The 27,927-nt window shown below is 38.7% G+C and overlaps 2 protein-coding genes across 8 annotated transcripts; both read right to left on the reverse strand.

The window, feature by feature from the left end:
* Positions 1-24: 24 nt before the first annotated feature.
* On the reverse strand, positions 25-27,914 carry LOC6651099 (serine/threonine-protein kinase par-1). Of its 6 annotated transcripts, XM_047012292.1 has the most exons (16): positions 27,753-27,914; positions 16,713-16,980; positions 16,453-16,652; positions 16,160-16,377; positions 15,488-16,097; positions 13,674-14,912; positions 12,045-12,779; positions 10,634-11,003; positions 10,292-10,555; positions 10,085-10,210; positions 9,848-9,974; positions 9,638-9,780; positions 9,398-9,454; positions 8,941-9,062; positions 843-4,965; positions 25-778 (listed from the first exon to the last, which is right to left on the reverse strand). In XM_047012292.1, the coding sequence occupies exons 2-16, from the start codon at positions 16,940-16,942 to the stop codon at positions 724-726; spliced, it is 8,619 nt and encodes a 2,872-aa protein (XP_046868248.1). In that variant the 5' UTR covers positions 16,943-16,980; positions 27,753-27,914; the 3' UTR covers positions 25-723. The 6 variants fall into 6 exon arrangements, with proteins under 6 accessions (XP_046868248.1, XP_002074024.2, XP_023036091.1 ...); XM_023180323.2 differs by lacking the exons at positions 25-778; positions 843-4,965; positions 27,753-27,914 and adding exons at positions 5,436-6,247; positions 17,116-17,239; XM_002073988.4 differs by lacking the exons at positions 9,398-9,454; positions 12,045-12,779; positions 27,753-27,914 and adding an exon at positions 17,116-17,242.
* LOC6651100 (microtubule-associated protein RP/EB family member 1-like) lies at positions 22,883-24,380 on the reverse strand. 2 transcript variants are annotated; one of them, XM_047012303.1, is made up of 2 exons: positions 24,320-24,380; positions 22,883-24,222 (listed from the first exon to the last, which is right to left on the reverse strand). In XM_047012303.1, exon 2 carries the CDS (start codon positions 24,220-24,222, stop codon positions 23,392-23,394), a length of 831 nt encoding a protein of 276 aa, XP_046868259.1. In that variant the 5' UTR covers positions 24,320-24,380; the 3' UTR covers positions 22,883-23,391. The 2 variants fall into 2 exon arrangements, with proteins under 2 accessions (XP_046868259.1, XP_046868258.1); XM_047012302.1 differs by having other exon boundaries at positions 24,279-24,360.
* Positions 27,915-27,927: the final 13 nt, after the last annotated feature.

Here is a 27,927-nt window from a genome sequence, read left to right on the forward strand (position 1 = left end):
ACTCATTTTTTTTGTTTGTGCTTTTTGGGTTTTTTGTTTTGTTTTGTTTTTGTTTGGCGAGGCTTGTTTCTTTTCACATCTTCAGTTTCTACAACACTTTCATAGCTTATAGACCAAATCAACTAATCAACTTTATATATAATGCACTATATATATATATATAACTATACATATACATATGTATGTATAGATAGCTAATTGTAAGGCTAAACTCTAAAACCGCCGAAAGGAACCAAGGCACAATCATTTGAAAATCGTATGTATGTATATGGTAGCGTTATGGTCTTGATCAGATTCGTTACAATCCATTGCTGAAACAACTATAAATCTATATCTATATCATATATGTATGTATGTAAATATCGGTTCCACTACTGGACTACGACTATAATGAGCTCTAACTATAAACTTTTGACTATATAAAAAAAAACACAATTATCAAAAATTTCTCCCTATAACTAAGTTTTCAAGTGATTATAATTATTAAATCGAATCTATGGATCTGTCGAGCTCTTAAAACTTATTATGCTCATGATGATGATGGTTGGTGGATGGTTGGGCGGGCTGTAATAACTTCTTAATCCCACCACTGCTGGCCCTTGACGAGGATGCCGACGCCGATGACGATGCCGTTGTATTTGGAGGTGTGGTCAGGGTATGTTGAGATTTTTTCCGTTTGGAGTAGTAGCAGAAAATGCAGAAACCATTCTGCGGCGTGGAACATCAAATGTTTGTCGGACTTCTTGTGGCCGATGAGGTACGATAACGCGAACCAGATCTGTGTAATGGGTAAATTAAAGCAATCGAGTCCATGTGGAATGATTGAAGCTCTTAAAACTTACCGTGAAATGCTGGAGGTATAATCCCGGACTGGTGTTCGACCTTCACGCCTGTGATAACTGCTGCTGCCAGTGGCTGCGCTACTGCTACTAGTTGGTGGCTCCAACAGCGACATTGTGCGATGATCATAGGCGCGTATGGAACGGCGGCCCAGAGTGGCATAGCCATCTAGATGGCTAGTCGCATTACTGCTGCTGCCACTGGCCGTGGGTAGACTGCTGTTCAGAGTGTAGGAAGAACGACGCTTGGGATTGTAGGTGTTGTAGTAGCCACTGGCCACGGCTCCTGCTGTTCCATTGCTGGGACTGGAACTCGAGGAGCTCTTATAGCGCATCGGCACTGAGCTGTAGTCATGGGAATCGTAGCGCTTGCTTAGAAACGATGGCGATGTGTTTCGTATATCATTTAGGCTTTTGCGTGGTTTGCTTGTGGCTCCAGTCGATCCCGCCGAAGTGTAGTCCAAGGGCGATCGATAGACTGGCGGCTTAAGCTCTGTGCCCACAGGACTCAGTTTGAGGGGTCTAAAGAACTGTTGGGCAATGTCGGGTGAATGGGCACGCGTTTCCACTTCGGGGGCGTGCAATTTGTGATTGGAACGCGCTTTGACTGCCGCCTGTTGTTCTCTATAGTAGTCCCGGACTGCGGATGGGCCCACTATGCTGCTGGTGCGACGTGGCTTCTTCTGCTCGTTGAAGCGACTGTAGAAGCTGCGACGTTTGATGCGATCGATGACACTCTCGTTGGGATCAGAGCTTTCCGAACAGCGGGTGGGCGATGACAGGGAGGCCCTCGACAAACGCGACACTGTGGGCGAGGGTGTGGCATGCAACATGTAATTATCCTCGGAACAAATTGACCAGTTATCAAAATACAATTCCGGCTCTTCGGTTGGCGATAGAAACGTTGACGTTGAGGCACAATCGTCCTGATAGCTACGCGAATCCGATGAATAGTTGGCAATGTTCTCGAAAGACGGGGTCAATAGGGCATTATTGCGATTGATCTCATGGGCGGATGAGGTGCGATACCCAGAAGTTTGAGAGCTGCAATTGTTATTGTTGGTATTGGAAGAGTTGTTATTGGTGGCATTCTCCATGGACTGCTGACTGGAACTGTTGTTGGAGGAGGCGCTCTTAACAGCTCCCGGATAGGGAGGCAAATTGGAGTAGAGTCCCAAGCCCAGTCCACCGTTGCCGTTGAGCAATGCAGGATTGGTCCGTGAACCACGATAGCTACTGCCACCACTTGTTGTGGTCGTGGTGGTCCCTGCGCTAGTCCCAGCAATAGTTCCAATTGGAGCACTTGCCAGATCCAGCATCAGACCCTTGCGTTTGTCCTTGTTGTTGGTGGTGTTGCAGCTGGTGGCGGCAGCGGAGAATTTACCACCTTGGCTCTTATTTTGTATGCAATCCGGGCATGCAGTCTGACAGTTACAATTCTCCTCGGTGGTTGTGGTGGTGGTGGTAGTTGTGGCTTTGGGTTTCACAACATTCTGGTAGATGGGGGATGTTGGCAGAGATGCTTCTTGTTCTTCGTGGACTTGGCGTTCGATATTACTAGTGGAGCGGGTGGTGCGTACTCGCCTCTGTTCACTGCTCTCGCGATCGAAACGCCTCAAGAGGCCACCGAACATTTTATTAACAGCTCCTCCTTGCTTTCCATTGCCTGTTCCTCCAACTCCTCCGTTTTCGTCTTGTCCCACGAGCAATTCCTCTACACTGGCTGCCCTCTTGGGACTAGCACTGGCCCTGGCACTGTTGCTGGTCTGTGATCGGGGCACCGAACGTTCTCGCAATGAGCGCAGCATACTGTCGAAGCGGGATCTCTTGTCTACCGTCGTGCGTTTATCCTCATTGAGCTCAATGTTTAATTTCTCCGTCTCAAAAGATTTCTTCTTGCGCAGGATTGTGTTCTTCTCTGGGGAGCTACGCTCTTCTGGCGATCCCGATCCTTGTTTCAATGTGCAGGCCAGAGCCACATTTGTTGTGGCGCTGGGGGCTACTTTTCGGTCCTTGCTCATGGCCGAATCTCTCAGTTTTTCAAACTTCTGTCCAATGGCGTAGAACAATCCCTTGCCGGATACCTTTTTCTCAGGCGATTTATCCTTGGATTTAATCACAGGACTCGATTCTTTTGAACTGTCCACGGGTGTTGTAGTGGCTGTTGTCGTAGTAGTGGTGGTGGCGGTGGTTGGCGGTGTCACCGGTGTGGGAGGAACCAGCTTGGATTTCTTTGTCACTTTGATAATCTTTTTGATAGTCGTGGGTCGTGAGGGTTCGCTTGAGGATGAGCCCGAGTCTTTGGCATCGGGAATGGCATTCATTGTGCCTGTTGGTGTCGCCGACAGAGATTTCTCCTCCGATGTGGACTTGGAACTGCTAATGGGAGTGTTGACACTTGGTGTAGCCTCCGTAATAGTGGCTATAGCCACGCCGCTGCGTGTTACCTTCCGTATCTCCTTGGGTGTAGTTAGTTTAGTGGCTGGATAACTCTTCGGTCGCATTAGGCGACTCTCTCGCGGTGTTGCTGCCTCCAATGCTGGTTCATTGCTGGCACCACTAGCCGCTGTGGGCAGTTTGCTGGGCAATTTACTGGGAACAGCACTAACTACTTGATCAGTGTCGCTTTGCTTGGTCAAACTCAAGCCGACATCTTTCATGGGATAGGATTTGGGTCGCTTCAATTTGGTCTCTTTGGCCGCTGGTAGATGCTCGTTTGTAGCCAAGTCCGCATTGGTGTTAAGTGGTTTCAAGCCTTCATCTGATTTCTTTGTCACTTTCTTAACCTTACGTACTAAAGTGGATGTTGTGGTTGTTGTAGTTGTGGTTGTGCCTTTAGTTGTCACTTCACCATCCGTGTCCTTGGCCTTTACTCTCTTTACCTTCTTAATGGTTGATGTTTCTTCTGCCTGGCCAGCACATGTTTCCTGTTCTTGCTGTGTCCGCACGGCCGAAAGTAATTGAAGCTCCTGAAGTATCTTGTCGGCCAGCTCATGTTTATCCAGCTCTGTCTCCAGCTCACGTGGACGGGAGAGACTGCGTCGTTTGGAGACTTCGTGAACTTTCTGCTCCGTAGCTTTCTCCGAGACGCCTTCGGTGAACAGTTCCATGCTCTTATTGCGAGCATGTCGCATCGTTGATTTGGCCATTTGGGTTTCCGTCTGCTCGGGATCGACATTGGGCAGACTGTGTTTGCGGCGCCGCATATCAGATTGTTCATCGCGTTCCGCCGACTTTTCTCGTATATCGCGAAGCATGCTCTGGGTTTCACGTTCACGATCGCGCGGCTCGTCAAAGAAGTCGGGCCGCAGAAAACGTGAGATTCGGCGTTGCGAGGTGCGTCTACGCAGGGAGCTGCTGCCATCGGGCAAACTGCCAATGTTTGGCAATTGCGGCGGCGGCGAGAGGCAACCACTTGGTGGACGCCCCAAAGCAGCGCTATAACGTTTTTCCGGCGTCTCCTTCAATGTCGAACCATTGGAATTGCTACCATTCATCGACTTGTTCAAATACGGCGAATAGTATTTGTATTTTTCGCTAATGTCACTGGTGTAGTTGGTGCTGCTGCAGAGAGATGTTTTGCCATAGTCATCACGACAAACGCTGCTACTTCGACTCTTGCTGGCGGTGGCGATGGCGGTCGTGGCCGTAGTGGTGGTAGTGCTGGTCTCCAGTTGACTCTGAGCCTGACTCTGACTCTGAGCTTGACTTGTGCGGCTAAGACTGCGTCTATAGATGGCCGTACTGGCCGCTGTGGTCTTGGGTGCATCTGTTAAAGGCTTTTGATTTGGTTCCTCCTCCGCTGGTGTATAAGTTCCGCCACGTCCACTACTCTGACTACGCTTGTACACTTTGCCAACAGGACTCTCACCTGGTGTACCATTCTGAACACTCAATGTGCGTGATAATTTGCGAGCCTGTGTTGGTGGCAACTTGGCCAATAGCTGTTCCTGAAAGCATTTCGGAAGACCCGGTGTTATGCTCGACAATGTTTCCAAATCCTTTTTACTCAGACGCAAACGTGACAGATCCAAATCAGCCAAATCGAGTGGTTCCTCCGTGGCATTTGAAGTTTTCTCCACATTTGCCGGAGCTGAGCTAGGTTTGCCATGATGCTGATGATGACCTGGGAACAAGAAGAAGTTGGCAAAAATTTTGCTTATTAAAGCTGCAACATTTAATTAACATATTTGAGAGACTTTTGGGTTTATAATTAATAGACTTACCTGAATTTGTTTGGACTTTAAATTGAATATTAATTTTAAACTACTTACATACTCATTTCCATTAACTCCATCAAGTCAAATAATAACTCTGTGAGATCTGTAAACAAATCTTCATTTGTTTTGGCAACCAAAAGAATTTGTTCTTTGTTTTTTTGTTTATTTTGAAGTTGGATAAATTAAACAAAACTTGCACATTAAACAAGATATTAAATATGGAACATCAACAAAATAATTGGTTATTAGCTCACATGCATGATGAGTAGAGGGGGAGGTAAAGGGAGGCATAAGCTGCTTTTGCAATGAACAAAATTTCGAAAATTTTCATTTAATTTCATAGTTTTTTATTTCATTTATGTATCAAAAATAGTTTCATTTTTTAATATTTATTAAGCTTAATATTGCTTGGTTTCTTGATATTTTAGTGTGTGTTTTGTGGTTTTTGTTTTTGTGTGAATGGAATGACTTGAAATTGTTTTGCTTAAATGAGTAAATAATTTATAAAAAAGATAATCACAATAGATAACAATATGAAAATTGCCAAAGCAATAAATATGTATGTAGTTTTGTCTAGCCTTTCCGTTCTTTTTTTTCCTTCTTCTTGGAAATCGAATTTAATTATATACTTTAATATATAAAAATATTGATTCTGCCGGGCAATAAAGTAATAAAAGAAAAACCATTATGAAAATTCATCAATTTGGAAAATAAATATGGTTAATTGTTTTGGATATTTGTGATGGGTCAAAGGATTTGGTTTTGCAACCACAGCCAGCAAAACAGCCACAGGATATTTTCATCATTTCTTATTACATCAATGGGCATGTAATGTACATCATCATCATTATCATCATCATCATCATAATTGTCATTTGTTTTATGGCTTTTGCAGATTTTTGGTGGTTGTGGTTATTGTGGCTGTTTTTGTTGTTGTGGTATTGGTGGTGGTGCCTGGCTTTGGCTTGGTTGTTTGCTGCGTTTGCTGGTGGTTAACTCGGCTGATTAGTGTCAACTGCGGTGAGTTTGCTGCTGCTGCTGCTGCTGCTGTCGTTGTTGTTGTTGTTTTTGTTGTAGCTGTTGCAAATAAGGCAGGATGCGTTTTGTTGGCAGTTTGGAACGGACTCTTGTTAATGGTTATAACATGCTTAGTGGGCGTGGTAGTGGTTAATGTAGTAGTTAAACCAACTGTAAACGAAATAAGTACAAAAAAAATGTGTGTGTCAAAATGATCGCCAATTATAAGATCGAATAACAAACAAACTAAACAAAAAAATTATTATTCCATATACATAATTAATTGTTTAATGCAAAAATACAAATTAAACGACATTTAGGTACATAATGTATATAGCTAATTAAATATGATATGATATTTTTTTTTTGTATAGTATGTATATGATGTATGATGAGAAAGAAGAAGAAAAACGAAAAAGTCAGAACAAATGACAGCAATTAGTAGCTGGAAATCGTTTTTGTTTTTTTTTTTTATACATATTATTATTATTATTATTATTATCGTATTCAAAGTTTTGGACATTTTTTTGTTTTATTTCTTAGTTGTTGTTGTTGTTGGTTTTTTTTCCTCCCCCGCATTTTACAATTATTATTACAGAAATGGCTATAAAACAAATAATACAGCAGTAATTTATTTTTTTTTTTTATATACAATTTTGTAGTTGAAAATAAAAGCCCAGAACTCAGAAATTTGCTTTTTAATTGAAATATTTAGATTTAATTTAGACTTTATTTGTTTAGGGCCAAGTTAGTTGCATTGAACAGCCGTGGACACAAAAGTTGTCAACTACATTGAAAAAAAAAGCTTCGAGTGTTGGTGGGCGTTGTGGGCGTGGTTGTATATGTATGTGTGAGTTTGTGTGTGTAGGCGGGGGGGAGGGGCGGAGGGTATATTGAGTGTGTAGCTTGTTTTGTTGGCTGGCTGGCTGGCTTAGTGGTGTTAATTTCAAAGGTACAACACAAAATTTGATATGGTTTTAAATTAACTAAAAGAAATTAACTATTTAACTCAAAGAACTGGGTTTTTTTTTTTGGTTTGGTTAGCGTAAATTGAATTTTTGGCAGTGGTTTTATTTATTTTTTTGTAGGGGGTGGGGGTGGTGGTGGTGTAAGTTGGTTTTTTGTAAACTAAAACAAATTTAAGGTAGGCGGGGCCATTGGCAAAACTGTACAACAATCAAAATTGAAAATATATTTATATATATTCATTGCACTTTATACAATTCTTTTGGTTGCAAAAACAAATTGATTATCAAAAGTTAATTAAAATAAAGAGAAAAAAAATATATATATAAAGAATGGAAATGAAAGAAAATAAACCAAAAGGACAAACATAATCAATTTCTATTGATTGTGTGGTGTTTTTTTTTTATTTTCGTTTTTTTCAGGTCTTCACTCGCTTTCTTCGAAAGATATTAAAAAAGATAAGTGATTTGGTTTTTATTATCAATTGTGTTTATTGTTAAAAAAAAACGTGTGAATTGACTTAAAGACGCTTGATTTAATTTGTTGTTAAAATTAAGTACATTTGCTTAATGTCATTAACATTTGTTTGCTTCAGTAATAACACATATATAATTTTGGGATATACATATATATCTAACTGATAAATCGCCTGACACATCTCTCATATACATACATACAATATATATATATATATTGAGCACATTTCTTGTATGTTTAAAAATTCAGAACTTTGAATACGATTTCCACTGGCACTCGAATTATATTCTTTTCTCTTTTTCTTTTCTCTTTCTCTCTTTCTCTTGTTCATCATTACAAAAAGTGCATAACAAATTTAATGCTAAATTAAATAAAAGTATTTTTATTTGTATTTTTTTAATAAAATGAAAACAGAAATATGGCAAATTATAATAATAATAAAAGAATTAAAAAAAAAAATAAAACAATAGAGTGGAAAATATTGTAACAATTAAAGAAGAAGCACATTTAACTCGAACTTGTTTTTTTTTGTTTTGTTTTTTTTGGATATTGTCTAATTGAGTTTACATGTGGCCAAAAAGAAGAATCAGGTATCAAATAAATTATTTAATTATATAGTAGCTACATAAAAATTGTAAAAGCTGCAGCGGCATTAAATAGTTAATAACAAAAGTCAGATAGGCAGATAGATAGATAATTTTGATAAGATAGAGATAAAAAGATAATAATTATGTGTGTTTATAATGATAGATATTTTTAAATAGAAATTGCACTGAGTATTTTTTTTGTTGTTGTTTTGGATAGAGTTCAATTCAATTGAGAATAAATTATGCTATGCATTAACAAATTGGTGGTGCGAGACACACACACACACACACAGAAATAACGGAATCGGTATCAATCAAATCATTGTCATACATACATATATATACTATGTAGGTTTTGTTTTTGAGTAAAGTGGTAAAAAGTATTAAGTACAGTTGGACACCTTTTAATTAATAATGCTTTCAATTCATTTAGATTTAGATTTTTGGATGGGATATAGGGGCGGGGCGGGGCATATATAGGGATTTATATTCATTCAGTTTGCACAATATTGTTTTTAGACTATTATTATAAGTATATGTATATATATAGTAAATTAAGACAAATCGATCAGTAGATCATATTTTTAATTATTGTTTTTCGTTTTCTTGTTTTTGTTTTTGTTTTTTTAGCAAACATCAATAACTACTAGAAATTAAGTAAGTGTATTGTTTATGTGGTGTTTTCTGTTGACGTCGTGTCTTCGATTTATATTTTGCTCACACTTCTAATGGTCATGTTTCGTCTGTCTGTCTGTCTGTTTGTTTGTCTGTTTCTCTGTGTGATCTGTCACTATTATTGATCTAAATATTTACTCTTTAATCTAAGATATTCACCTCTTGGCAACGTGGCACCTGTGCGAGAGAACATTGACTCCATGTCGCTACCCAAATCCCGGGACATGCTGTGACGCCAGGGGGCACCCAGGCCGCTGCTGTTGCTGCCACTGTTCAGGCGGCTATAAAAAAGAAACGTGAAAAACCCATTATCAATCAAATGTTTGCAGTGACTGAGTAGCTCAACAACAGAAGAGTTGATGGGTATGACAACGTTCAAACCAAAGGACTTGCACACATTACATTAGCTTGAACTTACAAGCAACCGATGCCAGGGTCCAAACATTTACCCATTCGTGTTGTAATGTTCAGCAAGACCTTTAGCCAACGTTCTCGAACCCTACAAGAAGCAAGGTTACAAATAGATTTCTTTTTTCTTTTCCAGTGTTTAATGAGTAAAGTGATGAATTATATTCCAATAAATGATTAAATTGTTGGTTGTTGTGAATTTACTTACACTTTCTTTTTCTCAATTGTTTCGCTATAGCTATAACTAACTTGAGATTTAAGCGCGCTAAGCATTAATTATGTTAATTTATCGTGTTAGATTTTAGGCAGCATGGAATTAAAATGAATAACAAATTGCAGTTAATGATTAATGAGTCGAATAACATGATTGGCAATGAGAGATTATGATTATTATTAGCCCAATGTGCAAATGGCAAACAAAAATTGGCTATTTCGCTACTCCTCTCACCTGCCAAATGGACTGCCCTGACTCCAGAAGGGGCTATGACTTTGTGCCTGCCGCGAAATGTCCGTGAGTAGGCGACTAGAATGACTGGGAAAACCAACTGACAGGTCACTGTTGACATTCAGGCTATTCGTTAAGGCTCGCACCTGAAAATTAAACAAGATGATGAGCATAATCAAAGTGACTTAAAGTGCATATCGTATAAATCCTTACTCTCTGCAATAATGTCGAGAACAGATTCTCCGCTGTGAGTATCTCAAAGCCATCATCGTCATCATCCTCTTCGCCAGAGCTTTGTGAATCGTTGTCTTGACTAGTTTTCTTGACAGGTCTTGAGCTTCTGCGGGTGGCGCCAAAAAAAAAAAAAAGAGTAAAAATAAAGAAAATTTAAGCATTTTTTTCGTTCTTTCTGCATATTACGTATACGCAGAGTGGGAGGAGGAGGCTAACCTTAGTCTGTGCGGGGTGAAACGTCCTGCCTCATCATCGTTGCCACCGCCGTCACGTGTAATAGAAGTTGTGCGCATCTTTTGGAATGGCGAGCCCTCATCGAAGCCAGCCTCGCTGAGCAGTGAACTGAATAGAATAAAATAGAATAGAATGGAATAGAATGAAAGAATTTTCAACATTTGAAATAAATTGCACAAGTTTTCTTACTTAATGCGACGCGAGGGACGCAGGCGACTGAATGTTGACCGACTAGAGGCGGTCGTATGACTCGATTCTGATGGTTCAATGCTTCGTTCTCTTGGCGTTATAAAACCGCCGCCCTCAACGGCAATTGGTATGATAAATTCCCTGGGACTCTTCTTGATGGGCTGCGAGGCGCCAGTAACAGTTGATTGTGACATGTTTGTAGCCGTAGTGGTAGTTGCATCCGATTCAGATTCAACCGTAGATTGACGTGACAGTGAACCGGAACTGAAATATTAAATTACAAAAAAATCCAACTTATGCCCAAGGCTGCACCGGACGAAAAAAAAGAGAGTAAATACTCACCGCGTGGTTGTATTGGAGCTAGTGCGTCCGTAGGCATGCTGCGTGGGTGGTTTCTGTATGGTTATAATATGCTCTTTTGGCTCCAAACTGGTGGCCCTTGTGTGCACAGACGTTTTGATGGGACTATATGGTATGGGGCCTTCACGTGGCGGAGCACTACGTAAATCGGCTACAGGATGCTGCATTTCAGTACTGAAACGCATAGCTGGTTGTGGTTGCTCTGGTATACGTGGCTTAATATCCAATTGTACTTCTGTTTTCCCAGCATTGATTTTGCGACGTGGCAGCGTGGCCGATTTGAGCGTAATTGAGGCAGTTGATGTCTTGACAGCACCTCCCGGAGCACCAGTTCCATCGCCACCGGGCGAAGCTGTTAAAGCATAAAAAGAATCTTCAATTAGATAACTAAACTTTAAATCAAATATTTTGTCATTTAAGGGCAAATGTGAACACAATTAAGCCATAAAGCATACAATAAAACCATTTGGAAAATATAGTATCATAAATTCTCAGGCCAAACAAACAATTACAAACAAACAGGTGAGTGAAAGAGAGAGAAAGGTTAAGTCTAGCATAAATTCTATGGGTGGTTCGGTTAATAAGCCAGCAACAAAGGCAATGAAACAGCGGCAACTACATCTATGGATCCCGAATAAGTATATATATTAACTACTTAAACAACGAGCACGCACAACAAGAACAACAACGACAACATCGACAACGACAACAACAGCAACATCACCAACAATAAAAACGAAGCAGCATCTACATGATTCTTTTTTAAGGGAAATTTTGTGATTGTTTAGGGAAAAGCAGAGCTGGTTCTTTGGAAAATTCATCAGAAAGCATGACTTTTTGACACTAATATAAACTTCCTACAGAGATCTAGGACAATAAATTGGCTTAAATAGAAAATGAGGACTAGGACTATCAATATCCTAGTTAACAAAGGAAACACAAATGTAACTTCTACTGATTCTAGTCTGCTTTCAGCAAATTTTACAAGCATTACAATAAACAATGGACTAATCATTTCCCCTCTTCCCCCTTGGTTAATTTTATTTTATTCTGCTTCAAGGTATAAATATATATTTAAATAAGAACTTTCAAGTCATTATCACAAATGTCTATATAGTGCCATTAAATAGCCGGAGCATATTTTGCTGATGACCAAAATATTGATAGGAATGCAACATGAACGGGGTAACAGTGGAAAACATATTTGTTTTGGCATAGGCTGGCAGCTGGCAGTTGGCAACACGCACACACACACACGCGCACAGTAGTGGCAAATGGCAATTATCCTTTAACGTGTTTGCTCTGTATTGCTGCCGCTGCCACTGCCACTGCCGCTGCTGATGCTGATGTTGATGTTGATGGAGCTGCTGCTGCTGCCGCCGCCAAGACTTACATTTCAGCCACATGGACGCAGCAGGAGGCATGGCAGAAGAAGTAGTAGTAGTACTGGCATATTTATTGAATGTGTCTTGAGCTTGATTATGATATGGTCTGGTGCGCGAATTGAAATTGGCATTAGGCATCGCAATATGGTTGTTGTTGTGGTTGTTATTCTTTATATTGTTCTTGCTGCTGTTGTTGTTGTTGCTGCTGTTGTAGGCGTTGGCATGGGCATGGGCATGGGCTTGACCGTGGGCATATTGCGGTGATGGCGGCGGCGTAAACATAATGGGACCATGACTCTGGCGTTGCTGCTGTTGCTGCTGTTGGTGGTCCTGATCTTGACACTTTTGTTGATATTGCTGCTGAATCAATTTAAAGGGGCTGTTATTTGGATGGTTGGCCGGCTGGAATATGCTGGATGTGCTATAGGCTGCCTGTGGCTGCCAAGTGGCTGGTCGCTTAGCTCCCGTCACGCCGAGATTGAGCAGACGCTGTTGTATGGTCTGTTTGGCATTTTCCATGGCGCTCGGACTGAACAGGGCTGGCGGAGCTGTTTGTGGCCCAGACACTAATAATGGAGGCGATAAGGGTGATGCATTCGTTTCGTTTACATAGCCAATGAAACTATTGCCGGCTCCTCCTCCTGCTCCTAACCCAAACGGCCCGGCCGTACCCGCGCCTACACAGCTGCCGTTGCTACCGTTGCTGTTGCCGATGCCATAAAATGGTGTTGGCCTGCGTATCACTAAAATTAAGATGATGAGTCAATGATGAGTATGATGAGCAGGTATGTGTGTATGTATGTAGGTATGCATGTGGGTGGGATGATACCAAAAACAGAGAGAAAGACTAAGACAAAGAGAAAGAGAGAGAGAGACACAGAGACAGACAAATGGAAAGAGTAAGGATAACGCTCAAAATGATTATGTGATGTTTGTTTAATGAAATGTAGGATCATGATAAAGGACTCTAAGAGAGCAATTATTATGTGTATCTATTATTTTTTGGATTATTCTTTCTTTGGCCAAGCGAATTGCAGGGACATTTATATTTATGTGTGTGTGTTCTGATTTCATTTCTATTTGAGGATTGTATTGGTTGAGGGGCTGGGGAGGAGTATACATGTTTCGATTTGAGGGTGGTAGATAGGTAGGTATATATAGCCAGATTATATTTTGAAAAGCCAAATATAATCCATGCAGCACTCGGCTTGCAATAACGTTTACATACACATTGAAACTGGTAACGAGTAAAGATAAGAAACAAGACGATAGAACAGTTGAAAGAGCTAAGCACAAGAATCGAATGGGAATAGATATGGAAAGCTAAAAAAAAAATACCTTCTAATAACTCTTAATTGTTAGAAATTACTTAAATTACTTTAAAGTTCTGTTTACATCCCTCCCAAAATAACCTTAGAGAGACAGAGAGAGAACTTCTCACAGTCTCAGTCTTTTAGATACTTTAATGTGCCCAATTTTCCTCACAATCCCCACTCGACTTGTGCTTAGCCCCGTGGATAATAATGTATATAGTCGAAATGCTAGTAGTAAACTTAAAAGCGTCGCATTTTTGTTTTTAGCTTAAACTATTTAAAAAGAGAAGAAAAATCGACATGCCTTATAGCTATACCACTTACCCGGCTGAATGGCATTTCCAATGATGGCACGAGCATTCTTTAACTTACGCTCCCGATCTTCAATGACAGGCGACTCCTGATCGCTGACACCGATTGTCTCGGTTTGAGCGCACAGCTGATCCAGCTCCTTGTTGGATTCATTTTGTGCCTGCCGGAGCAGAGCAATTGAGTTTTCCATAGAGCGACGCGCCTCATCCAAAGATATAGAGGCTACAGAGTTTTTCGAATCGCTGCCCTCTAGGGATTGATCTGGTTGTTGTTGTTGTTGTGGTGTAAGTGGTAATGGTGCTGTCACTGTCACTGGTGACGCTGGTGGTGTGGCCAGTGCTTCAGCCTCTTGAGCTGCAGCTGCTGCAGCCGCCACCTGCTCTTGAGCACGCAATTCACCCGGTGTGGGTCCCACCGATGTCGGGGGATTGGTGGCCTTTCGTTCGAACTCCTTCTTGAAACTGCCAACACTTACACCGGGAATGCTCAGCTTTTTGGGCTTCTCGGGAGCAGCGGCATTGGTAGGTGCTGGTGGTGGTGGCTGGAACTTTTCAGCCGTTTCCAGAATACGCGACTTTCGCCGTTCGGCATTGAATTTATTGAGCGTGGACTCATCCTGTAGACTGCATTTGCGCACAAATGGAGGCACTGGAGCAGCATTTGACGATGTTGTTGTTGTTGTTGTTGTCGTCGTTGGTGTTGGCGTTGCTTTTGCATTGTTGGCACTCTCATTGATGGCATTGACCAAATCGGCGGTTTTATGTTTGTTAACAAACTTTTTAATCACTTTAGTTGCATCCTTTTCCTCAGGAGTCTCAACAACAGCATCTAGCTTGCCACGTGTAGTTTGCCGTTGCACTGGTGGTGGAGGAGCAGCAGCGGTAGCAGAAGCAGCGGTTGCACCGGGAACAGCCGGTACATCACTTATAAGTTGTTCACATAGATCTCCAACCGCTTGCATATCCTTTTGTGAGAAATTTCTTGCTCGCTCTTCATTGGCACTCTCTGTTTCCATAGGCGTAGGCGTGGCCGTGGGCGTCGTTTCAGTCAGTGGTGCTGCTGCTGGTGCTTGTGGTGGTTGTGATCTTTCGGTGATCACAAACGAACTGTTGGCCGGTTTCTCCTTCTTTTTGGCAGCCGCAGCATTCTCAGTGGATACAGTGGGCTGAAGTTTACGCTTGGTCTGCACAGGACTCTGGGCGGGTGTAATGGTTCGTGTGGGTGACGGCATTAAAGCAGCCTCTCCGCCAGCTAAATCAAGCATAAGAGACAGAGACAGAGAGAGAGAGAGAGAGAAAGGGTAGCGTGGTTTAATGAGTTTTGTTAAATGACTTTTGGCTTTCAGTATTAGGGTCAGTATACTTGAGTGTAGAGTTCGATATTTTTGGTTATTTCATTTTGGAGGCAGGTGGTGAGACCGCAAATGAGCAGCAGTTAGTGGGATGGTTGGATGGTCGGACACATATGTAGGCCAAGTTAGTCTCATAGCTCAAATATATTTACATACCCAAAGACTGGCAATGGCTTTTCTACAATATCAATAATTCTACTCTTTCACTATAGAAAAGAAATACACTTAAACAACCTTTTAGAATACTTTCTTTTTTATATTTAATTTGCACAAGAAAATATAGAAATTTGTTGTAATTTTCCTATCGACAATTTCCAATGCCAGTCCCTGAACAAGAAAAAATAAAAAAATAAAACGAAATATGGGAAAAGAAACGAAAAATCTTCTTTTTTTCTGCTTCTGTTTTTTTTTTCTTTTTGGTTTTGGAGGTTCACTCAAGCAACTGCAATGATAGTATTCTCATTCCTGAACTCACCAGCCACCATATCCAGAATGCGACGTTCTGCCTCGGTATTCGGTTGGGCCTTCTCACGTATAGAGCCCACGGAGTGGGAACGTGGCACCCGTTCATTAGCAGCAGCCGCCGCCGCCGCCTTGGCTGCAGCTATACCCTCAGCCGATGGCACAACCAATTGATCTGCCGTTATGGCAGCTGGGGTCAGTGAGAGTAGAACATCCAGACGCACGGGTGTCTGGTTGGCCAAATCTTCAGCTAAATCCAAACATGATACATTATCGTTCTCATTGACCCACCAATGTGAACAGATCTGCTCAATGGTGGCCCTTTTCCGAGGACACACTGTCAGCATATCCCGTATAAGGGTCGAGGCACGGGATGGCTTGCGTGGTTCATAGTAATCGCCCTGACTGATTTGCTTGACAAGTCTTTTGAAATTGGAACCATCGAAGGGCATGGAACCATAGACCAGAGTGTAGAGCAGAACACCCAATGACCAGCAGTCGACTTCAGGTCCCTGATAGGGTGTGCCCTCGACAATTTCAGGCGAAGCATACAGTGGAGAGCCACAGAAAGTGCCCAACAGTCGCTGGTCGTCGAATACATTAGATAGACCAAAGTCAGCAATCTATAGATGAGATCCGAAAAGAGATTAAAGAGTGATTTAAAAGCTGTATTCCCTTTACTTACCTTGGCATTGCCCTGCTCATCGAGCAGTATATTTTCCAGCTTCAAATCTCGATGGCAGATCTTATGTTTGTGACAATAATAGACAGCTGTGGCCACTTGACGAAAGATACGCCTAGCCTCCTCTTCACTAAGCACTTTCCTCTCGGACAAATAGTCATAGAGCTCACCGCCAGCGGCGAATTCCATAACCAGCACCATTTTCTCACGATTCTCGAATACTAAAAGGGGCGGTGGGAGAAGGGATTTAGATTTTCAGGTGTTTACGGAGGGAGGAGCTCCTTTTTATTGCCTACCTTCATAGATGTGTATAATATTTGGATGTTGAACGGAGCTCATTATCTGCACTTCCCTGCGTATGCGCACCAGATCCGCTTCCGCTTCTATTTTGCATTTCTTAATGGTCTTGATGGCCACCTCTTGGCCCGTTTCCTTATTAATACCTAACTGCACTTTGCCATAAGTGCCCTGACCTAATTTCTTAATAATATCAAATCTATCCAAGTGGAAAGATATGTTAGACGAATAATTAATTGGCGTACAAAATTATTTTTACCTTTGTCGCAGCTTTTTGCGATGATTGTTCATTTTTACATCACCAGTATTGCATATGCCACTCATAATATTGTCTATTTGATCCTGTGGGATTCCCGAGGGATGGGATAACGTGTTGCCAGATGCATCTAGGCCAGCTGTTGTAACTGATTGACCAGCGTTGTTGCCGCCAGTCGCCGCCGCTGCCGCAGCCCCCCCATTTGGGGGTGCATCTGTTTGACTTATCACCATGGCGCCGCGGCTGTGTCTGTGTTTACCGATTCAAATTACTGCAAAGAATCCAAAAAGTGAAAAAGTGAGATTGTCAGTTGGTCTGGTTGGTTGCTTTTTGGCCAATTTCGTTATTTGCATGTACACTCATCTATCAAATGAGCAATCAATCAATTATCCACACACAAACATACACAGGATATATGTATACTCTTAACCCGCACGAACACTTGACCTGCTGCTGAATTATGCCCCCCACCCGAACTCCAAAGCGGAGAGAAAACAACAAGGCAAGTAATTCGACATTGAATTAATGAACTAACTAACATACCTTAAAATTGTGTCATTTGGATCCTTGACAATCGTATATACAGTTGCTTGGATTCATATTATTAGGTAGATCTACGCAAACATATATATAACAAATTCAATTGATAATCAAATCAAGGCAGACTTTCTAGAGAGTGGGTAATAGAAAGAAAATATATAGTTGAGATAAATAGATTCAAATCTCAAATTCTTTTTGTTCAATCTCAGCCTTTTAACGAGCGTTCGTTTCTAAGAATAATCTGATGATCCAGGGCAGATTTATCAAAGAGTAGTAGAACGTGATAAAAAACTAACTAAACTAACTAAAAACATCTAACTGTCTACTATTTACAGGACTCATTTGGATTTGAATCTTTTTTTTAGATACACATTTTGGAAAATCTATAGAAAAAAAGCATAGAAACATTTGAGTCAAATAATTCAAGATTTTGTCTAAAGCTTAAACTCTCTTGCCCTAAGCTTAGTCCTGCACATAACCTTGTTTTTGGTAAAATGTTTTCAAAAGACTAGAATAGAGACTAACTAATGCATGAAATAGTCATTCTACCTTTCATTTACATTTCATTCACTATTCACAAAAAGTTTTTAAAGGTCATAGAAATTCTTAGGGTAAACTAGTAAAGGCAGTTACTGCAAATATTAATTCAATTATTGCCATTTTCATGTTGCACTTTAAAGATTTACCAATTTTAAATAGAACTTAGCTTAGCTTGACTTCGTTTTCGATTAAATCTACAGAGAAATAAACCTTTATGTGTGAGGACCCAAAAGGCAGCGACATCATGATTCAATTTGTGTTTTGCAGTTGGTCTCTAACTTTTATGCTCTTGACATCCTTGAATTTGCACCCACATCTCAAAGACCCAAAGTAGAGAGAACGATAGAGAGAAAGAAGGAGGAAGAGAAAGAGGGAGAGAGTGAGATGGACCAGCTTAAAGTGGTCACTTGTGCTGCCACTGTGCCACACATCGAACCATTGTGTTGCTGTTGCTGTTGTTGCTACTGTTCACAGAATGAGGCGCTATTAGGAAACTAATCTATCAGCATTGTGCATGAGAGGAGCTATGAGTTCCAAACGTTTTCCCAGTGACAGTTATGAGCACACCAACACATCAGATAGAGGGAGGTGCGGGGAAGAAGACCTGGGTAACGGCCCTGTTCAGTCTCTCCTTTTGCTGGCAATGTTCCAATTATAATTGTGCACTTGATGGATAGTAAATTAAAGTGTAACCACAACAGACAAACTAAAAGTAACTCAAAAACATGTACTTGAAGTAGGTTGGATGGAGGATGAGGAGGGGAGGGTGCCCAGCCATGTGCTTGGCACGAGCCACATTAGTTGTGCTTGTGTGTGTGTATCCACTTACTTGAGTTGCAACTGTATCTTTAAGATACAATTACAAAGATGCATAACAAAATGCACACTGAACAACGCGTGCGCAACTCAATAAAAATGGGGAAATTAATCTTTACACGCAATTATATTACACACCCCCCACCTCTGAAATCAGGGGTCTGTGTGTGTGTTGGTGTGTGCGTGTGTTCGTATCTGCTATCTGTTTCTGTATCTTGGGCATCTGGTTGGAAACCAAAAAAATCAGTGCAATGAACGAAACAGTTCTTAAAGTGCGCTGAACTTGCCGGCAATTTCTCTTGTTTTCCCCCCTCCCTACTATTCTTCTTTCTCCCTGATTTAAAGATATATATCGCAGAGAGATACAATAACATTGCCCGGTCCGTCCAGTCCACTCACTCGTCCATTTCAGTACGGTTCTGTTCGGTTCTTTTATTTTTTGGCACTCAGACAGCACATGTCATTGAGCAGCTAGCTAGTAGTGTGACGTTCCCCTTAGTTCTTCTGCCATTTACCATTTACCAATTTCCCTCTCCTGACGCCCCAAGCAAAGTTGTTGAAATATCTGCGCTTGCTTTTCCGTCAGTTTGGAATTTTTCTCGCATGGTTGTCTTTTACGTAAAGGGAAAAACATTTTCCTTATTTATTTTATTTCATTCTCCTCGTCTAAAGATAGACCAGGCCCCATGTAAATATGCAAATGAAATGTTGCCATTTTCTGGGTCAAGTCAGAGTGCGATAATTTTGAACAAGTTCCTTAAATATGTGAGAGACGACGACGACGACGACGAAGACGACAACGTCGGTTGACATTGCTCTTTTTCTTTGGGGTCATTCAGTTCCAATTGCATTTGAAATAAACAAAATAATGAAAAATCGTTACAATTCCAGTAAGCAAATCTTTCATATAAATGGCTATAATCGCATAAATTAATCAATAACCATAAACTGATGATAAAAAATTATCGTTGTCGTTCGTTTGTTTATATATACATATGTATATATATTTGTAGTTGGTTGGTTGGTGGTGCGGTCGACTGGTCTGGCAGAAAATAAAATGAATTCAATTCCATGACATAATTGAATTTGCAGCAAAATGAAATAAATAAATGCCAGCAAAGGGCAACCGGCAAGGCAATGGCAAATTATTCATATTATTTATCGGAAATACATATCAATCTGTCCATAGATACATACATACATATGTATATCAATTATTTCATATTATTGTATCATACATCAACATAAATATTAATCAAGATTCATTTAAGAAATATTAATAAAATGTTTTCAAATGTCAATGAAAGAAATGTTGTTTGAGTTAATAGCTTGAAGACAAATATCAAGAATATTCTATCTAGAAATCAAAGTGATGATATGTCTAAACATTGTATTTTTCGACCAACACTGCAAAGATTATTTTCTGATACTCATTATTACTATCCCAACCGAGATTTTGTTGTTATTTATCGGAATAATTTAGACAAATTACTCTAAGAACTAAGAATGGCCATGTACCAACACCTAAAGATATGAGAAAGGGCTATCAAGCTGTATTACATTCTTCCAGCCTTGTAAGTTTTCCTGGTTTTAGTCCAAATTCAGCCACAGGTTATACTTCTTTGCAACCCTAGATACCATACATTCCCGGAGCTGAAAAGCTTAGGTTTCCCAGAAATTCAAATTTTTCATTTTGTAGAATTTGCAGACACGAAGAAATAGGCAGCAAGGATGCATAATGTTAAGAGCCTACTACTAGGCTTATAAAACCAGTGCTAGAAAGCATACATATCTTTATACAGATCTCAGAATAAAAGCACTAAAAAACGTGATCATAACGAACTCATAACAACGGAATACAGCTAGAAATGCATCTGAACAAATTAGCCAATCATTTATCTAAGATCATGCCAACCAAGGAACCATTTAAAGCGGCTTTAACTTCAACAAATTAAGAATCGTTAAATCAATTCGAATAGTTTAACAACCTTTAGTATATTAATTCAGTTAATGTTTAATATATCTACATACATATGTATGTACATATGTGCATTTGCTTTTAAGATGAATTATGAAAAATATTGACAAATAGAGGATATTATGTGGGATATAAATATATCGAAATAAACTTGACAAAATTCTACTCATACCATACAGAAAATTGCAAAAATCCCATAATACTATATACAGAAAATATGTACGAACATGGTACAAACATGTGTCTTCTGAAGTAATTAAAGCAATTTAATGTGTCAATAAGTCAAGAAGAAAATACTGTTTGCCTTGTTTTGCGCTTTGGCTTTGGCTTTGGTTCAACAACCGGCAAAAAAAAAAGGCAAACCAAAATCAACATGAACATTAATTGTGTTAAATAAATCGGGCAATTTATGGTTGTTATTCATTTTTAGCTGTCTGTCTGTCTCTCTCGTTGTTTGTGCGTGTGTGTGTTGCCTGGCGCGACATTTTTCGAAAAAAAAGAAAAGAAGAAATGAAAATATTTATGCAATTTATCAAATTCGCCAGACGGTCAACTGAATTGCTGAGGATAAGACCTTGCTCGAAATATATGACAGGTTCAAGTCAAGGGTGTCAAATGGTCTCCAGTGCAAAAGGCCAAAGCCGGAAAGTGAACGGAAAAAATAAATTAAAGACAAACACAACAAACCAGAAATAAAAAAAAAATAAAGAAAACGGAAAAATAAAGAGTAAATAATTAAAAAATGTTGAAGAGGAGAGCAAAAAAATAATGAAAACCTCTTAATAGACGAAAGAGAAGACGGAAAATACACAACAATTTTTGTTTGTTAATGCCAGTGGGCAAAAAAAAAAAAACACAAAAATTTGAAATAAAAAAAATGTATATGTATGTATGTATGTAGAAGTAAACCAGCAAAAGGAACAAGACATGTCAAGCATTTCCTTTTGCTTTAACAAAAAAGTTGGCGTACCAGCCAACCCAAAAACTTGCCCAAAAGCGACGTGCAATGAGCTGCCGCCATATGCTGAAAAAGTTTTTCTAGTGCTGAATATAAACCAACAACAACAAGAACAACAACAGTAGCAGAAACAATAACAACAAGAGAGAAAAGCGACGTCACCTCCCCCCACATCTCCTCCATCCATCTGTTGGTGGGTGGGTGTTTGTGTGTGTGTTTTTGCGGTGTTTGGTGTGTGGGTAACAAGAATTTTACGCTCTGCTCTTTATGCCGGTGCAAAAAAGTAGCAGAACTTTTCAGAACATCATCCAGTATACCCTTACCCTCAATATGGGTATAATTCAATTTTGTCTGCTTTTAAAAACTTGAAAATCAAGCATTTTTTTAAATCGATCAATCAACTTTGATATATGTATGTATGTATATACTCTACAAGTGGCATTCAATATAAAAACTTTTGATTTAAACCCAGTACAACCCACTTAAATATTCTTTGTCTACCTGCAAATGGAGATGGATGGATGGATGGATGGATGACATGAATAAGAATTCACATTAAAAGCAAATTGATGCCATTAAATAGCCATTCGTTCACCTCACCTCTCAGGTGAGAGCTAACTAATGCAAAGTGTTGCAAGTATCCAATTTGGTTCACATGAACAAAGGGTTTAGTGAAATCTTTTTAGGACACCTTACCAAATTTTTTAAAACATCATTTTAAATGTACTTTTTTTAGAGCAGACTCGAGTTTGTTTTTGGAGCTGGTTGTCTATAGAGCGCTATTTCAAAAACTAAACAGTTTTTTTCTCTCATCCTCAGACTTTGATAACCACTCTAGAATGGTAAGGCGTTAACACTACTTCAACACTAAAACCAATTGGGAATTACTCTAAATGAAACGAAAAAAAGACAACTCCAAAATTAATTTTTCGTTTCATTTGAAATATTTTATACAATCGAATTTTCTGCATCTGGTCTATTTAAATAAATTTATATCCATTTTTATTATATTTATCTTTTGTTAATAAATGTCAAATAAAAGGATTATTCTCTCATTATGTTGTTATTAATGTACAGCGATTTTTTTTGTATTGCACTAAGCACTTTAAAGTCTTAAAATTTTATATTATAGGTATCCACTTTTTGGGAAATTTATAATATTTCTAGGTAATTTAATTTATCAATCCAAAAACATCTGAAAGAGAAATTGTTATAACTTATTTAAGTTCTTGATCAATATTAAATCACCAATTTGTCCCGCTTTTATCCTTTATTTATTCTCTGCATTGTTTTAGTTGAGGTAAAACAGCATCCAAGGATTTCAAATAAAAACTTTTCAAATAGTGTGAAGAATTTTAAAGAAGTATAAATTATTTCATGATTTTACAAGAAAATCTAATTTTGAAATTTTTGAAACCAAATTCTTGTGATTAACTTAATAAGCCGAGACAAAATACAAATTAAATTTAGGAAGATATTCTTGTGTGAATGTGTAAAAAATTTGAAGGAACCAGTTTTTTTTCAGTTCTAAATCGATTCTAGATCGATTGGTTGATTCAGTTAAGTTCGTCCTTCCTTCTATTCCATACATTGGGGTTTTTGATTGGCCGAAAATTAAATTTTGGGAGATATTCGTGTCAATGTGTAAAAAATTTGCAGGAACCAGTTTTTTTCAGTTTTAAATCGATTCTAGATCGATTGCTTGATTCAGTTAAGTTCGTCCTTCCTTCTATATTCCATTCCTTGGTTTTTGCTTGTCCGAAAATATTGTTTTTTTTTTCAATTAACGTCTATTAATATACACAAAACTAAGAGTAAACGATGAGATAACTAAATGTTTAGCTATTCTCCTATTCCTGCTGCTTGGATGGAGGCTCGAAGCCTTCTTCGACCGCATAGAGTAGACTCATAATCTTCTCAATGAAGGGTTGCACAGCAACATCGTGTGTCTCCTGGCATAAAATTTCAATATTACGCAACTTTTCAAAGTAAAAGTCGCGCTCCCTCTCACGACACTCCAAATCGTCTTCATGCTGCAAGTCCAGTTCGGACTCAGATGGAGTTAGCTCCATGGGCTCCGGGATATCCTCGACTACCGTATTTTTGTTCTTGACCACTTGTCGTACCGGTGATACCTCGTTTGTGCGTGGTACCACTTTGGAAACGGTCGTGTCCTTTACCTTTGGGGCATTTGGTGTGGCCAATTTTGGATTACTCTCCGCTCGCATTGGTGCCGGAGATTTCCCTGCATTGGAAACCATGGGAGCCTCTTCACGAACTGCAGCAGCTGGCGTCACCGAATTGGCATCGTAGAATTTCTTAAACCACTGAAGGAACTCCAAATTATCCTGGAAACGACCCTTGACCAATTTATCAATTGGTATAACCTTATCCACACATAACTTCTTGAAACTGGCCTGTAGTAGTTTAAAATTCTGTATATACTCATGCTCCTGATTTGGTTGGTATTTGATACGCTTCACCGGAATACAATTCGGAAATAGCATATCCATAAACTGGCAATAGGCTGCTCCTGTACACAAGTCGTCAATTTTCGAAAAATCGGATTGCAGCGATTCATTGACCCAGGCCAACATCTCATGGCGCGATGGATTGTCCGCCCTTCCATTTGTAGAGTAGACATTGACCACCATTTTGCTATTTGTATTACTTTTCTTCATCTATTGAAAAATGTAATAGTTTCGCGTTATGTATAATTTAATTTTATTTCACCTACTTTTTTTTCTCTCGATTATCACAAATCACACAAATACTCACAGACAGTAGACACGAGTCGTTTGTATGACTATAATAAACTGAAGGGTTTTCCTACTTTGAGATTCGTTTGTCGATGTTCAGAGTTTTTCATGGCCATCTTGTTGATTGTAAATTCGAATTTTTTTTTATCCTAACCCAGATTTACACTCGTGATGAAAATAATATGTACACCCTTTAAAATTTAACTTTATTGACTTTAGATTAACACAACTTTTTGTCTATTACCTTAATCACCAAAGTTTAAATGCTGCTTTGTTTATTGAACGTTTATTTATAAAAATAACTTTGTTTGGAAAATTGCAGAATTTCGTAATTAATTAAAATAAATAGTACACTTGAAGTAACTAAGTTATATTTAATTTTCTGGTTTTCAAATCATTCAAAATCCTTTTTTGTTTTATTATTTGACTAATATCTACCTTTTATTTTACCATTACTTTTCCCATCCGGTTGGGCATACTCTTAATCAAAGCTAAGTATATATATGTATATACTGTCTAGCTAAGCTATTGGATTGGTATAAGGTTTTCATTAACTACAAAATTGATATACAAAAAAAATCGAGACCAAATCGGATCATTTTAGCTTTAATGGAAACAATAGATCAAAAATATAGTCTGTCTGATTGGGAGAAATATCCTATAGCACAGAAAAATATTCAGGCCTGTACTTGTTTCTGACTTGTTTTGTCGGAATTAGGTTTAAGACCTGTTTTTGCTTCACAGCCAAATTATTAGGTTTAAAGTTGGTTAATCTTGTGTCAGTAACATAAAAAGTAATTTTCTATAAATTTTCTATAAATTCATGAAAACTACGGCCTTTTCAATATTTTTCCATTAATCTGTTATATGTTGAGAACAATTCTTTGTAGGCAATTCAAAAATGTTTTTCCTGTTCTCGATTTCTAAAAGATTTTAATCAAAATCGGTTTCTGAAAGATTTTAATCCAAATGTTTATGCTCATTATGATTACTAATAAACGACAAATAAATTCAATTTAAATAATATCTTGAAAATTGTGTAAAAATTGTGTAAAAATTGCATTTATCTGCTAGGACTAGAATGAAATTAGTTTAAAAACCATTTACAAATGAAATTGGAGTTATGCTTGTCATGATTTGCACTTAAATACAAATATCTAAATAAAAATAAAACTTGGCAACCCTGTAAGATTATATAGTAGGCGAAGCAAATGTGTTTCAAACTTAGCTGCAGCACCAAAAACAATTGACATTTCACTCGAATTGAGAATATCAAGTTCGAAAACGGTCAGGAAATCGATTTGGAAACCACAACAGGCTTTTTTCAGATGATCAAATTTGGTAAGTTAATAATCGTTTTTTTCAAGTTACGGGGGCGGATGTGGGCGTGGCAATAATTCTACTGTTGCATACATTTTAGCGACTTTAATATATCATTCTATGGGTGCATGGTATAATAAGTATTTGAAACACGTTGCCTGTTCTAGGAAACTTATAGAAAGACATGAGTATTTAAAATGCTTCTTTGATATTTTCTTGAATACGAAACTTTATTTTGTAGTTGCATTATCTTTAATCAGTAAGTTGAGTAAAATGTCGAATTGAACTAACTTCTCTTACTTTATTTACATTTTTCTTTGGTTTCAGAAAAGTAATGGACTTTTGGAGAGTATTTAAGTGCTTACTACCAGCCGTGTCAGATTTAGACGAAGCGAAAATCGTTTCACGGTAACTTAAAACTATGAACAGGGCGAAAAGGGGTAATTCGACAGTGACGGAAGCAGAATTTGTAATAAATCCAGTCTTCCATACAACAACCTCCTCCTCCTTCTCCTCCTCAAAAAAAATGAAACTTGACTTCAAAGAGAATATTTTGGTAGGTGTCCTGAGAACTTTTGTGTTTCCTCAAAGTCCGCGCAATTTGAAAGATTTTGTTATACTATATTGTTATTATGAACTTGCCCAAATGTCAACAGCTATTAGTTTATTTTGGGTTAATTTAGTTGTTTATTAAGTGCTCTCTGCCTCAGATGTTGTCGATTTTTGGTCTGATTTGCATTCTGCTTTCGCCATGGTCATCATGTCGTCGCCTTTTGTTTGACACTTGAGTTGTGACATTGTTGCCATTGTCACACAATATTCTTGTCGTTGGCTGTATATACATATATATGTACATATGTACATAGCTGTCTACTTTCATGGATATTGTTTGGCAGTTAGTTGTAGTCAAATAAATGATTTTGCCTAATTGCCATTTTGAATACATAAGAAACGAGAGAGCGCGAGAGAGAGAGAGAGAGAAAGCGAATGAATGGGTAATGAAGACTGAGATATTTTCAAGTTTATTTACATACCGACAATAAGGCAATAAAGGCTCAAAGGCACCAAATCAATTAAAGGCTATATACATATGTATATTTATGAGGCCAATACAGATGGCCAATTATCTCAATAAACTTAAAATCCTTACCAAGCTAACCTTAATCGGATGCCATGACAATAATATGAAGTAGAAAATCAAATTTCTAGTTAATTGAATTTGCATCCATTTCAAAAACATGAAACTACAAAATTTTACACATAATTAAGCAAATATTCAATGGAACACACAATTTCACCGCAGGCAGTAAGAAGAAGAGTAAAATCCAATTACATATGAATTTATGGTTAAGCTGGCAATCGGTTTAATATTTTTACAGGATTATGACAAGTAAATTGCGTATACGTAAGCCGGAAATGAAATTCGTTCTCAGTTCGTCCTACCGCCTCTCCCACCCTTTGTCTGGGTAAATATCTCAAGTTGCCTTGTTAATTCTATGTAATTAAAGTCCTTTAGATCGGTTTGAATTTAGTCAGCAAAATGCGGAAATGATTATGGAATAAAGAAGAAAAATAAAATCCATTTTCTTTAATTTTCAACATCTCGATTCTCTTTTTCTCATTCTCTCTCTCTCTCTCTCTATTTCGCTGGTCCCGCTCTTGTGTGTGTGTGTGTGGCAAAGCAAGAAAATTTGTTAAAAATAACTTTTAGCTAAACACGCAAGAGGAATTTTTATTTGAGCAAAATTGAGCAGAAGAAAGCTGAAGAAAATGTAGAAGACGATGGCAAAGCAGAAGGAAAAGTAAAAGCAAAGACAAAAACATAGCCCAAACTAAATAGGCAAACACATACATACATAAAAACTCACACACACACGCACAAGAAGCCGAGTCAGAAGAAGGAAGCTAAATAAAATGCCGCAGAAGCTGCAGACACAGAAATGTATCTACAAGATACATATGGTGGATATATAGAAGAAAGCAGCGAAAGAGTATTCCTTTTCATTTCTGAAATTCTTGCGGGATAATATATACATATACACACACACACACACACACACACTATTCCATATACACGTGTGCTTATGGGTTTTTCTTATATTTTTCATTAAATTTTAGATGTTGTTGCTCACTTTTATGGCCCGTGTTGATGTAGTTGCTGTTGTTGTTTTTGTTGTTGTTGGCGTTACTGCAATTTTCATTAACAGCATCCACACACTTACACACACACACACTAACACCCACCCATACCCACGGCGAAGATTTTTCGTTTTTAGGTGAAATTGAATAATTCTTCACATTTCCCTC

The sequence above is a fragment of the Drosophila willistoni genome, chromosome 3R, assembly GCF_018902025.1.
Source record: "Drosophila willistoni isolate 14030-0811.24 chromosome 3R, UCI_dwil_1.1, whole genome shotgun sequence".
Lineage (NCBI taxonomy): Eukaryota > Metazoa > Arthropoda > Insecta > Diptera > Drosophilidae > Drosophila > Drosophila willistoni.

Coding starts and splice junctions, on each gene's coding strand:
- LOC6651099 (XM_047012292.1), bottom strand. CDS start 16,942: ATGGTGATAAGTCAAACAGATGCACCCCCAAATGGGGGGGCTGCGGCA. Junction 14,913..15,487: donor CATTCTGGATATGGTGGCTG/GTGAGTTCAGGA, acceptor TGCTTGATTTAG/CTGGCGGAGAGGCTGCTTTA. Junction 9,781..9,847: donor TCTCGACATTATTGCAGAGA/GTAAGGATTTAT, acceptor TTTAATTTTCAG/GTGCGAGCCTTAACGAATAG.
- LOC6651100 (XM_047012303.1), bottom strand. CDS start 24,222: ATGAAGAAAAGTAATACAAATAGCAAAATGGTGGTCAATGTCTACTCT.